General features: G+C 26.2%; 1 protein-coding gene across 2 annotated transcripts in view; it reads right to left on the bottom strand.

Moving 5' to 3' along the window:
• The window catches only part of LOC117169450 (leucine-rich PPR motif-containing protein, mitochondrial), a 33565-nt gene that overhangs the window by 6903 nt on the left and 13210 nt on the right, over positions 1–13452 (bottom strand). For both annotated transcript variants that reach the window (XM_033355831.1, XM_033355832.1), the window contains exons 4-13: positions 10699–10821; positions 10271–10538; positions 7327–7558; positions 7058–7249; positions 6779–6983; positions 6474–6692; positions 1791–2150; positions 1490–1703; positions 1168–1399; positions 935–1094 (exon numbers count right to left, since the gene is read on the bottom strand). In XM_033355831.1, the coding sequence (XP_033211722.1) occupies positions 935–1094; positions 1168–1399; positions 1490–1703; positions 1791–2150; positions 6474–6692; positions 6779–6983; positions 7058–7249; positions 7327–7558; positions 10271–10538; positions 10699–10821 (2205 nt within the window). The remainder of the gene's footprint in view (positions 1–934; positions 1095–1167; positions 1400–1489; positions 1704–1790; positions 2151–6473; positions 6693–6778; positions 6984–7057; positions 7250–7326; positions 7559–10270; positions 10539–10698; positions 10822–13452) is intronic.

The following is a 13452-nucleotide window of genomic DNA, read 5'->3' as shown; positions in this document are numbered from 1 at the left end:
ATAAATTTGTCTTTTTTAGTAGAAAATGAATTTTTTTGGTTGAAAATTTAACTACTTTGGTGGAAATTAATTTATTTGCCTTAAAATGTAACAATTCCGGTTTTTCTTCAAAACTCATTTTTTTAAAGTTGAAAATATATTAATTTGATTAAAAACTCGTATTTTTTAGGTTGAAAATTTAAGTATTTTTAAAGTAAAAGATTAAACTATTTTGTTAAAAAGTCATTTGATTTGAGAGAAAAAATTTTTTTTACAGAAAATTGAACTATTCTATTCTTTGTTAAAACCTGACTTATTTTTGTATAAATTTGTCTTTTTTAGTAGAAAAGGAATTTTTTGGTTGAAAATTTAACTATTTTGGTGAAAACTAATTTTTATCCTTAAAATGTAACTATTCCGTTTTTTCTTCCAAACTTATTTCTTTAAGTTGAAAATACATTAATTTGATTAAAAACTCGTATTTTGTAGGATGAAAATTTAAGTATTTTAAAAAATTTTTCGTTTTATGACTAAAAAATCTTTTTTGGTTGAAAATTTTTCTTTTTGGTTTCAAAATTAATTTGCTTTAATTTAAAGATATTTTTCTTTTCTTTTTAATAATTTGTTTTAACTGGACGTATAATTATTCCATTTTTTGTTTAAAATTGATCTTTTTTAGTTAAAACTTCATCCATTTTGTTGAATATTAGTTTTACATAATTTCCGGATAACCCCTTATAAAATTATGTATGACTGTTGTTACTAAAAATCTTTAAAATAAATTCAGTAACACATTTTCTTTTTGCATTACAATTATTTATGTAAGGTTGTTTTTATACCTAAAGACCCCAATTTTAACGGTTAGAGATAATGCAAAATTAATCAGGGATTTGCGAGGTTTCGATCTTGTAGCAACCCTACCATCGCAAAAATACATCAACTCTTTTTTACTTACTGTATTTTTCAAGCAGCATGTCATATAAAATATTTCGGTTTATTGAAACCAGTCCTTTGGTAACTTGAATGTACTCCTTCACTGAAGAAATATCGTCTTCAGCAAAAAATGTGTTCACAGAATTTCTCACTAAATCGTCTCTTAGAGGCGAATTTGCAGACTAATTAAAAATATAAGTTTAAAATCGTTTATAAATCATGACAAATTCGTTTCAAATTTAGAAAAATATCTACCTCTAAAATTCTTCTACACTGCCGTATGCGCTGGCACTTGAGAAACGCGACTGCTAGCGGCAATAAAGTTACACTTTCTCCTTGATGTTTTATACTGAAATCCGTAAGCCACTGCAGAGATTCCACTTCTTCAGATTCAATAAGTGCTTTCATTAATTTTGTTCTCGCAGGAATATAACCATGATCCTTCTGAATCTTTTTGACAACTTCAATTGCAGCTTTCGGATTGTTCCTTTTAAAAAATAAGAAATAAATACTTGGAATGTACGGAATAAATCTTAGCTCTTTTCAATTGGAAACTTTAAATTTAATTTGAACTTACTGAACTAAGTGAACTTGTACTAATGATTCTGTGAGTTGCATTGCAGCATCCATATCTTTTTTGGACAAAAAATCATACAACTTATTGACTCCCTCGACTATGCCTTTTTCTGCCATCGAACTTAATGAAGACGTACACTGATCTCGAGTCTCTTTGTTATACCGAATTGTACACATTTCCTCTGGCGCAAAATCTTCAAGAAGCTGCAAAGCATCTAAAAATGTTTGATATTAAATTTTCAATTATTGTAATCACTTGGAAAAATTGTAACTTATTATCAGCAAACTATCAGAAAACTCACCTTCAAGTTTGTCATTTTTCACAAGCAGGTCGAAGTAGCTGAGCAATTTATCTATAGATAACTTGCAGCGATTATAACGCTTCAACTCCTGTATACAATTTTGAGCAGCTTTTAAATCTCCTTTTTCAGAAAACTCTTTAAGTTTGAATCCAAGATTTATAGTTCTCAAAGTGGGAAGTATAAAATATCCTTGTTGTCTGTCTCCGGATTCTCTTCTTTCTCCAGTTGTATTCTTTCCTTGAATAATCGACTTTATCAAATTATAAGAAGTTAAATCATCGGTCTTTTTCAGCGCATTTTCAAGAAGTGGATACAGCAGTCTTGTGTTATAATTAATATTATATCCTGCTGAATGTTTAGCTAAAAAGAACATATTGAATGTTAGGCACAGGTAAATGTAAGAGCAAATGCGAAAATAAGAAAGTGCCTACCAGAAGCGGATGATTTTTAATTCCCGGTTTACTCCTGGTAAATTTGTATTTAAAATTTTTCAAATTTCAAAATCCTAACTTGGAATTTTAATCCCCTGTCCCATGTAAGAGTTATAGTTATTTTTAAAAAATCCGCTGTTTCCAATCAGAAACATTATTCTTTTCGCAAATTCCTCATTCCAAGTCAAAAATTTAATCCTTTGGGACAATTCACTATTTCAAGTCAAAATTATTATAATTCTTATTGAAAATGTTCCCCTCCAAGTCAGAATTATAATTCTTTTGGAAAACTCCTTGTTCCAGGTCTGAATTACAGTTTTTTTTTAAACATGCCCTGATCCAATTCAGAATTACATAAAATTGATTTTTCTACCAAAAGAGATGAATTAAAATAATTTAATTTTCAACCTGCAAAGACGAATTTTTAATAAATGGTTGAATTTCCAAAAAACATTTACAACCACAAATAATGACATTTTTAACCAAATAGTCGTATCATCAAGCCAAAAAAAAAACGATTTTTTTTAAAGACAGTTGAACTTTCAAATTTTCAATCCAAGGAGATACATTTTTAATGAAAAAATATTTAATTTTCAACACAGCCGTTGAATTTTCGAACAAAAAAGATGACTTAAAAAAAATTCAATTTTCAACAAAACAGTTAAATTTGTAAACAGATAATTGAATTTTAGAGGTACAAAAATTAATTTTTAACCAAATAGTTGAATTGTCAACAAGTGTTTTTAATCAGTTTTAATTTTAAAATGTTTTTAAAATTATAAAAAAAGATTAAAACTCAAACAAAAACATATTTTTCAGAAGAATGTTAAATTTTCAATCCCAAAGGATTAACTTTCTATCCAAAAAAGACAAATATTCAACAAAATAATTAAATTTTTAACGAAATAATTAAATTTTCAACTAAAATTCACAAAGAAGAATATAATAGTTGATATTTAAACTTGGAAAATATGAATTTAAATAAAAAGATGGTTTCTCCACGAAAATTGTAATAATTCATATTCAAACCAAAAAATATTTTTATTTAAAATACAAAACAGTTAAATTCAATGAAAATATGACGGATTTTCAATAAAATAGTTGATCTCCAAACCACAACACATTAATTTTTAGCCATACAGTTGCATTTTAATAAGAAAAAAATCAAATTTCTGCCAAAAGAGATTAATTTTCAACCAGGAAAGATTTTTTAACAGTCGAGAGAAAAAAATGATAACCAAACTAGTGAATTTTTAACCCAAAAATATCGATTTTCAAAAAAGTCGTATTTCAAAATGAAAACGACTTTAATCAAAAACGGAATAGTTAAAATTTTGGTTGGAAAAGTTGATTTTCAACCAAAATAAAACGGATTTTCAACCAAATATTTTAAATATCAAAACAAAGAAATGGATCTTCATTCTTCAACTAATAAAATTAATGTTTAACAAAGTAATTCAACTTTTAACCAAGCAGATATAATTTTAATTAACCAAGTTACTTTTGTACCCAAAAGACGAATTTACAACAAAATACATAAATTTTCATCTAAAAACGATAAATTTTAACGAATAGTGTCAATCTTTAAACAAGCAGAATTTTTAACCAAAAGAGATGAATTGTGAAATAATAATATAATAGTAGGATTTGCAACTAAAAATAATTAGCTTTCAATGAAAATTGGATTTAGTTAATTTTTATTAACTTTATTAATTATTATTATGGCTTTATTAATTCAGTTTGCATTTTTTCTTGAAAACAGGGAAAAAAGTTGGAATTCTTTAACATACTTTTTTAAATCAATTTTTTAAATTCACATGTTCACATTCTTTTTTAAATCCAGGTATAATTCAGAATTATATATCTTTTTGAAAATTCCCTGATCTAAATCAAAATTATCACAATTTAAAAAACTTCCCTGTTCAAAGCCAGACCTATAACAGGGTATTTATTTAAAACCTGGAAAAAATTCCCTGACAATTCCAGGTTTTTTCCAGGTATAATTTTTCATAGTACGCAGCCGTTCCAGTATTTTGCAATTTTGTAACAATCCAGTTGAAGCATGTGAACAATTTCACGAGTTTATTATAAAAAATGTTTTTTTTTTCAGTCATTTTAAATTTACAAATGTGTAAATATAGTATTATTAATATGTCAAATTAAATAAATGTTTTTTCACTGGAAAAAGTAACTTTGATTCAATTAATATGTTTAATTCAAAAAATTCTTAAAACAAAAATACTAATAAAATAATTAATAATTTCTTGAATTTGTCGCAAAGTCCACGAAGTTGAATAATAATTAAAGAAATGTTTATTTGATCTTTTTATACTTAAAATTCAGTTAAATTTTCAGATAAAAAAGTTAATTATCAACCAAGGTAAAACAAAACTTTCAACAAAATAGTTCAATTTTCTACTAATATGATGGATTTTCTTATTGAAAATTCGTTTTTCTTTCATTCTTGAATATTAATTTTTGTTGTTGAATTTTCTTTTGGGTTAAAAATTCATTTTTTGCTTGAAGATTCATCAACCTATTATTCATATTTTTGTTTGAAAATTCAACTATTTTTTTGAATTTTCCCCAAAAGTCCATCAATTTGAATAATTTGAATAATAGTTAATTTTTCAACTAATATGATGAATTTACAACAGAAATAGTTGAATTTTAAACAAAATACATCAATCTTCAAATAAAGATCTTAACTTTGAACAAAGCAGTTGAATTCAACCAAAAAATACGAATTTTTAAAGAAGAAACATTTTCAAATTATTTATCAGCGAAGCTAAAAAAGAATTTTCAAGAAAATGCTTAAATTTGTAACCAAAGTGATGAATTTTGAACTACCACGATGAATCATCAACAGAAATGGTTAAATTTAAAAAAAACCTGCATTTTCATTTAAAGAAGGTTTTTAACAATAACAAAAAAGTGAATTTTCAAGAAAATAGTTCAATTTTCAACCAAAGTGACAAATTTTCGATTAAAATGAAAATTTAAACAAAAGAAAATTGATGTTTTACAAAGTAGTTCCTTTCAACCAGGTAGTTTAATTTGGAATAATCTTGAAGAAAAGAATATCTTAATTTTAACTTAAAAAAGAGCTAATTCCACCAAAAAATACGAATTTTTAACTAAAAAAGATTTTTTAATTAAGAGAGAGAAGAAATTTCAATCAAACTGTTGACTTTTAAAGCAAAATATTGAAGTTTAAACAAAATGCACAAATTTTTAAGCGAACATTTAAATTTTCATTTAAAAATATAAATTTTCAACCAAATGTAGAATAATTAAATTTTCAGTATAAAAAATTAATTTTCATACAAAAAGATACGAATTTCCATCAAAATAATTCATCTTTTAATAAAAGAGGTGAATTTTCAACTAAAACTATGAATCTTCAACCAGAAAAAGTGAGTTTTCAACACAATAGTTGAATTCTTAAACAGAACAGATTACTTTTTAGCCAAACCGATGCGTTTATAACTAAAAAAGATCAAACCTGTACTAAAACAGGTGAATTTCCAAACTAAATAGGAACATTCAACAAACAAGGTTAATTTTCTACCAAGAAAGATTTTTTAGGCAAGAAAGAGAAAAAATGTAAGCCAAATTGTTAAATTTTTAATCTAAAACGGCAAAGTTTTTACAAAACACTTGAATTTTCAACCAAAAAATTTGAGTTTTTAACAAAAAAGTTCATTTCCAGCCAAATAATTGAATTTCATACCAAAAAAGTTGGATTTTCAACCAAATTGTTGTATTTTGAAATCAAAAAAACGAATTTTCTTCAAAACGGTTCAATTCTCGAACAGAAAATATCAATTTTCAAACAAAACAAAAAATAATAATATTAATTTGAATCCATATAAATAAATTTCTACCAAAATATTAAAATTTTTAAATCAAAAAAACAAATTTTCAACAGAATAGTTCAATCCAGTAATATAAGGCTACTTTTACAAAAGAAGAAACAATGTTATTTAATTTTATATTAAAAAATTTTTAAAAATATAAGCATATTCTCGAAAAAATGCCTTGACATTTGAAAATAATCCCTAACATTTCCAGGTTTCTCGAGGTATATAAAATTTCCCTGACAATTCCTTTGAAATCCCCTGTTCCAACTCATAATTAAATGTTTTTTCTTTTTATTTTTAAATACATTACCCGGCTTTTCCCCGGTAAATAAAATTCCCGTCCTTTCCCCGGTTTTATGCCCTATACTGATGTTAGTAAAACTACTTACCACTTATAAGAGCACTGTCAATTTTGTTTTTGGAAAGATCGTGGTACAAAACAGCGTTTACGGTAAGCTCAGCCGGAATTTGACAATCTCGTATTAAAGTGTCCATGATATCGCGCGGATTAGAAGTTTTAATAAAAGGCAAAACAAAACGAGTCAAAGTTTCGAGTGAGGGCTTGACTGCAAACTCGTTTTTCATCAACTGCAGGGTTTCAAGGACACCTAAACCATAAGATCCAGATGAGCTTGATCAAATTCTGTAGTTATTGTATTAATTATAAATAAATAAATAAATACGATTAACGAACCCTGAACATTTCCTGAGCCATAATTTGCAAGAAGAGGCCAAAAGAGAGGTTCTCGTACTTGAAATCCCAGTTTACTCCATGCTCTGAGCAAAGGAACAGTGTAAATGATTATTTTCTCGTCCAAGCAATGATACAGTGCATCTTCGTACATATTAAATCCCTCGCTTTCAAGTAAATTGAAAGATTCAATTATCTTTTCTTCGGGCTGAAAAGAAACAGTAATCAAGTTAATTAAAAATTAAAACCTACGATAAACTAGGTATACATATTTAACCTTACCCAATCAAGTTTAGTGATATTTCTTGCGAAAGGTTGTGCAGCTGCATTAAGTTGATTTTCAGGTATACCCGCTTTTTTTGACGCTAGTAATACTTTAATGGCAACATCTACTTCTCTAATTTGCATCAACCTCGATATTAAATTCTTATTTTCCATGTGAAATGAAGTGTCACGTGATAATGTAGACAACATCTGTGCATAAAAAAATGAAGGTGTGAAAATTTATTTATAAAGAAGAAATTGTTAAGAATTTACTATTAAGTTATAACCTCAGCGATGTGTTCTTTGTGACCATTGCGAACTAAATGATAAATAATGTCCATCTTGTATTTGTCTAAAATAATTATATCCTTATGCTCGCAATTCTCAAGCGTTTTTAGGATATTTTCTATGTCTCCTTTTTTTGCATAAGCTGTCAATAGAGATGCATAGGTTTTCGACGTGGGTCGGCATCCCATTCCTTTCATAATACTCAAAATATTAAGGGCACCATTTATGTCACTGGTAAAAAAAATTTTTTCATCACAGACCATAATGCTCTTAGAAGAGGGAATTTAGGTTCTATATTGAATTCAATATGGAATCTTTTAGATTAAGAAGATTTCAAATCGAAAGATATTCAAGGTGACGGTTTTAATCACATAAACAAATTCTCGGTCATTTCCGGGTTCGCAAACATTTTTCACCATCAATGAAATTAAAAAATTCGAACTCTAAAGCTAAGCAATTTTCCATTTGAAGTAATAAAAACTGCATATCATTTTAAGCAATTTCAAGCTAATAATATTAAAAATTGAATGATTGAATTTTTGTTATAAACCAAACACCTCTTAAATAAAGTTAAAATACTTTCATTTTAAATGGTAGTATTCAAAAATTCAATTATTTTTGAAATATTTTCAGAAATTCTAAACATCTTTTGAAATGATTCGAATTGTTCTTTAAAATCTTTCAGGTTCATTTTTAACAATTTTTGAAAATTTTCTGAATATATTCTCTTACATTTTATTTTTCATAATAAAAATATTTTAAATTTTCATAGGAATCTTAAAAAAATGTTTTTTATTTGAAGCCTTTGATAATTCGTAAAAAATCTTCTAAATTTTTTGTTCCAAATCAGCAAAAATCTATATTTTTTTAAAACTAGGCCGTTGGCTATTTACGCTCAAATTTCGGTACGAATATCTATATTTTGTCAGTTTACGTAGACACTTTGTATACATTATTTAAAATCATTTCAAATTTTTTAATAACTTTGAATCTTTTCAGACCTACTTTATACTACTTTAACTGACTCGAATTTTTTCTAAGAATTATAGGTGTTTAGTATTTATTATACATCAAAATTCAAGAATTTTACTCGTCAATAAGTTTCTCAAATAGAACGATTAAAATGTTAACGTTTAAAATTTAGTTTTTTATTTATTTTTGAATATTTTATTTATAATTACTGATTTTACATGGACCATCAAATATTTCTAAATATTAATCAATTGTTAGTTTTCTTAATTAAAAATGTCCAACTTTAAATTAACAAATTTTAGAGTAAATCAATATTTTAACTTTAATAAAAGCTTTTAATTATGAATACGTTGTTTGGATTTTATTTTAAAATTGAAAATAGTGTATAAAGATTCAATCGGGCGTTTAAATTTGTTTAACTACTAAGACTTTCCAATTGAAACAATTTAATTTTTACGCTAAAATCTGGAAATTCTTAAATTCTGAACTGATTCTGAATCGTCTTGTAAAATCAATTATTATTCACTTTTTAATCTCAAAACAATACTAATTTTTTATTTTTTAAGTTTTTAGAACTGTACTTTAAAATTATTTAATTTAAGAATTTAATCTTAAAAGTTATCATCCAAAATGAAAAAATGTAAGTGAAAGATTTTCCCGGTAATTTCCCGGTTCAGCAGCCACTTAAACAAAATTTTCAATTTTAAGCTAAAAATATTAATTTTCACCGAAAAAGGTGAATTTCGAACTAAAGTGTTGAGCTTTCACGATAAAAAGTCGAATGTTTTAGAAAATAGTTGATTTTTAAACCCAAACATATTTGAACAAAGTAGTTGAATTTTCAACAAAATATTACATTTTCAAGAAAATAGTTAAACTTTTGAATAATTTGTAACAATTTCAACTAATTAAAAAAAAAACTTTTCAACAAAATTGTTGAATTTTGAACCTAAAAAAAATAAATTCACATAGAAATGAACAAATGTTCTATCCAGAAAAACAGATGATTTTTTAACCAAAAAAGATTTCTTTACTAAAACAGCTTCATTTTCAACCAAAAATTAAATTCTCATGTAAATAGTTCAATTTTTAACAAACTAATTGTATTTTTAACAGAAAAGTTAATTTTCAAACAAGTAAAATGAATCTTCTACCAAAAAAGATACATTTTTTATGCGAAAGGACGGATTTTTGCAAAAAAAAGAATGTTTAACAAAACAGTTAATTTCTCGTGCAAAGATGTACTTTTCACTATACTACTTTAATTTGTAACCAACTAATTTAATTTTTAACAAAAAAGTTCATTTTAAGCCAAGAAAGATGTATTTTCTACCGCAAAAGATGAATTTTCAATAGAAAAAGACGAATTTTGATCAAAACTGCTGACTTTTCGACTAAAAAAGAAGACTTTTAAACAAAATAGTTGAATTTTTAAGAAAATAATTAAGTTTTCATCAAAATAGTTGCACTTTGAACCAAATAGTTAAATTTGCAATTCAAAGACGAATTTTTTAGAAAATAGTTAAATTTTCAACAACGAAAGAAGAAATTTTTTACAAAGCAGTTAAATTCTTAGCCAAAAAGGATGAATTTTTAACATTTTTGAATTTTAAAAAATCATTAAATTCGCAACCAAAAAATGAATCTATTACTTTAAGTTTAATTAAAAAATAATTTAATTCAACTAAAACATACAAATTCTAAACAAAATATACGAATCTTCAACCAATTGTTTTTTTTTTATTTTTAACCAGAAAAGACGGATTTTAATCAAAATAGTTGAATCCTAAACTTAAACAGATTAATTCTTAGCCAAACAGTTGCATTTTTAAGTAGAAAATAACAAAATTCGACTAAAAACAAAGTTTTCTAGAACAAAATTTGTACCAAGGACAAAGACGAATTATTAAAAAAAAAAAAAAAAAAAAAAAAGGAAAGAGGGAAAAGAATGTGAAGTCTGAACGTGCTTACTTTGCTTCTGCATTTCCAATTATTAATGCATTGAAAATATTTTCATTGACAGGGATTTCACTTTCCTTCAGGAAGTTTAATATTCTGTTTGCTTCCTCAATGTTTCCGTTTCGACAATAATACGTTAATAAATATTCATATGTGAGCTCGTCTGGTTGAATATTGTTATTGCTCATTTCCAATAAAATTTCTGCCGGTGAAAAGTCTTGCTCGTTTTCCAGATAAGCAGAAAGTAAGGCATTGTAGTGAGAGACATTCAAAGGCAAACCTAAAAAAAATTAATGTTCAGTAAGAATTTAATATTATTTGCTTAAATTTCTGCACTCTAGAATGCAGATTTTCTAGTAAAAATAAGAAAACGAACGGTTCTTTCCAGTTTTGTTCTGATCTGTTGGCTACCTTAAATAATATTAAACATTTTTATTTACCTGTGGTTTTAAAGACCTGCCATAAAGTGTTCAGAAGTTTGGATCTTACACTTGGCATTTCACCTTTCATCGCTTTTCCACAACAATGTATTAATAGCTGTATATCTTTCTCCAACACAAGACCTAAATTATTAAAATAATTATTTATGACCTCATAATATAGTAATCAGGGTGTCTAATCAAATCCTAGAAAAAAATTCTCTGACAATTCCAGGTTTTTTCCAGGCATTTCACGTCTTTTCCAGATTTAACTTTTCATAGTAGGGAGCCATTAAAATAGTTTGAATTATTTTAAACCATCGATTCGAAATATGTATACAGTTGAGTGGTCCAAAAAACCGACTTTCGAATAGAGGGCATACCCCCCCCCATTTTGTGAGGTTACCGGAAAAAAAATTCCCTCCAAGTTTTAGCCAAATCGGTTAATATTAAGACGTGCTGCAAAGACCCTGAAAATCCCATAAGATTTACATGGGAAAATTTTGGTTTTCGGAAAAATGGGATTAAGGTTTCTGAATTTAAACTTAGCTCGCGAGAGATATTAAGAATTTGTCGAGGAGTCTCTAATCAATCATTTCCATTCAATTAATTTAAAATTTGATGCTCCCACTCCCCTTGTGGAGCCCCAAAAATGCCCCAAAAACTAGAAATTGACATTTTGGCCCAAAATTGATACATAAATCCTCTTTTTATCCCTTTTTTGCCATAAGTTATTTTTCTTTGTCAAGTGGAATGGTTTTAAGTATTGGCCAACTAATTAACAATTGTTTAAAGAATTCATTATTGTTTAAATAATTTTTGTTTGCCCTCACTCACTGAAAAGTAGATTTTTTATGTTTGATTGGACAATTGGTCATTTTCAGAAATAATGATCTTTGTTTCAAGGATTTAGTATTTGTTTAAATAATTTATTATTATTTAATTGTAACTTTTTCTTAAAAATAGGTATAAGGCTCTAGTTTTTTTAAAATTTAGTTAGCTTTGCTGCTTATTATTAAATACCTACGTCATTTAGCTACTAGTACTTTTTTTGTAATAAATTCTTATTGGTTTAAATAAATTTTGTTTGTTTAAACCATTTTTTCAAAAATAAATGTATGAAATTTCTGTTTTCCTGCAATTATTGTGATAATTTGTCATTGTAAAGAGAAAATTTTGCTGTCTAAACCATTATCGTATTGTTTAATAAATTTATTAAATATTAATGCAACATTTTATTGGCAATTGTGATTAAAAAATCTGATTTTTTCTGAATTCAATTAAGTATATCGCTTAATGTTAAGTATTTAAACGTCAAACAAATGCTTTAAATAACTAATATTTATTCATACAATGTTTTACGTTGATCGTGAACAATTTATTTTTTAGAAAGACTTCATTCCATAAAAGTTACATTCAATTTTGTCGTTCTGAAATTATTTTTATAATTTTTTCCTTTAAATCACTCTCGTATACGCACTCGTTTGTCCTCTGAAAGCTCAAAGTAAGTTTTTGTTTGGTTATGGTGATCCCGCAGATTAGCTGTTAGTATTCTCATAGGAAATAAAAATCTTTGTATTTTCTTAACGTCACTGCAAATTAAAACAAACAATTTTCAAATTAAAATTAAAATTATTTCTTGAAAGAAAGATCCTACTCCTTCTTCACTCCATTTAGAAACGAACCACAAAACTTCTGATTTCCGGTCAGGTGCTTTTCCAATCAGAATAAGAACTCTTAATTCAAGAAAATAACGCCAATTTTTAGCTAGGTTTTAATGGTACAAGTAATTATTTTTAATGAATCTGTTATATAATCAGCGAAATATTACCTTACCGACAGCAGACAACCCCCCAAACCATGAAGGCAGAAAATCCAAAATATCGATCAAATTAAGAATCTTCAATAACAGAAAATGCTTAACGTCTTAATCAGACAAGATGAAAGATAATATTTTCAAATTAAAATTAAAATTAAAATTATTTCTTGAAAAAAATATCCCACTTTCTTTCTATCTTTTTTCAAGAAATAATTTTAATTTTAATTTGAAATTATTATCTTCCATCTAGTCTGATTAAGACGTTAAGCATTTTCTGTTATTGAAGATTCTTAACATGATTGATATTGTGGATTTTCTACCTTCATGGTCTGGAGGGTCGCCTGCTGTCGGTAAGGTAACATTTCGATGATGATATAATAGATTTATTTAAAACAAAAAATTTTGCTCTCAACAATGAAAAATTACCACAATAATAGCAAAAAAATACAGAAATTTCAAAAATTCGTTGTCGAAACAAATTTTTTAAATGAACAAAATTTATTTAAATAAATGAGAATTTATAACAAAATAAGGTACTAATATCTAAATGACGTAGATGTTTAATAATAAGCAGAAAAGCTAACTATTTTTTTTTTAACTAGAGTTTTATACCTGTTTTTAAGAGAAAGTTACAATTAAATAATAATAATTAATTGTTCAAACAAATACTAAGTGCTTGAAGCAAAGATCATTATTGGTAAAAATGCCCAATTGTCCAATCAAGCATAAAAAATCTACCTTTCAATGAGTGAGTGCAAAAGAAAATTGTTTAAACAAAAAAAAATTGTTTAAAAAATTGTTAATTAGTTAACAAAAACTTAAAAACATTCTACTTGATAAACAAATCTAATTTATAGTAAAAAGGGGAAAAAAGAGCATTTATGTCTTAATTTTGGGCCAAAATGTCAATTTCTGTGTTTTGGGGTATTTTTGGGGCTCCACGAGGGGGGGGGGGG

Source organism: Belonocnema kinseyi, chromosome 3, assembly GCF_010883055.1.
Source record: "Belonocnema kinseyi isolate 2016_QV_RU_SX_M_011 chromosome 3, B_treatae_v1, whole genome shotgun sequence".
In the NCBI taxonomy this organism is placed as follows: Eukaryota; Metazoa; Arthropoda; class Insecta; order Hymenoptera; family Cynipidae; genus Belonocnema; species Belonocnema kinseyi.
Note: the sequence above shows the minus strand (reverse complement) of the source record. Positions and strands in the feature narration are given on the sequence as shown.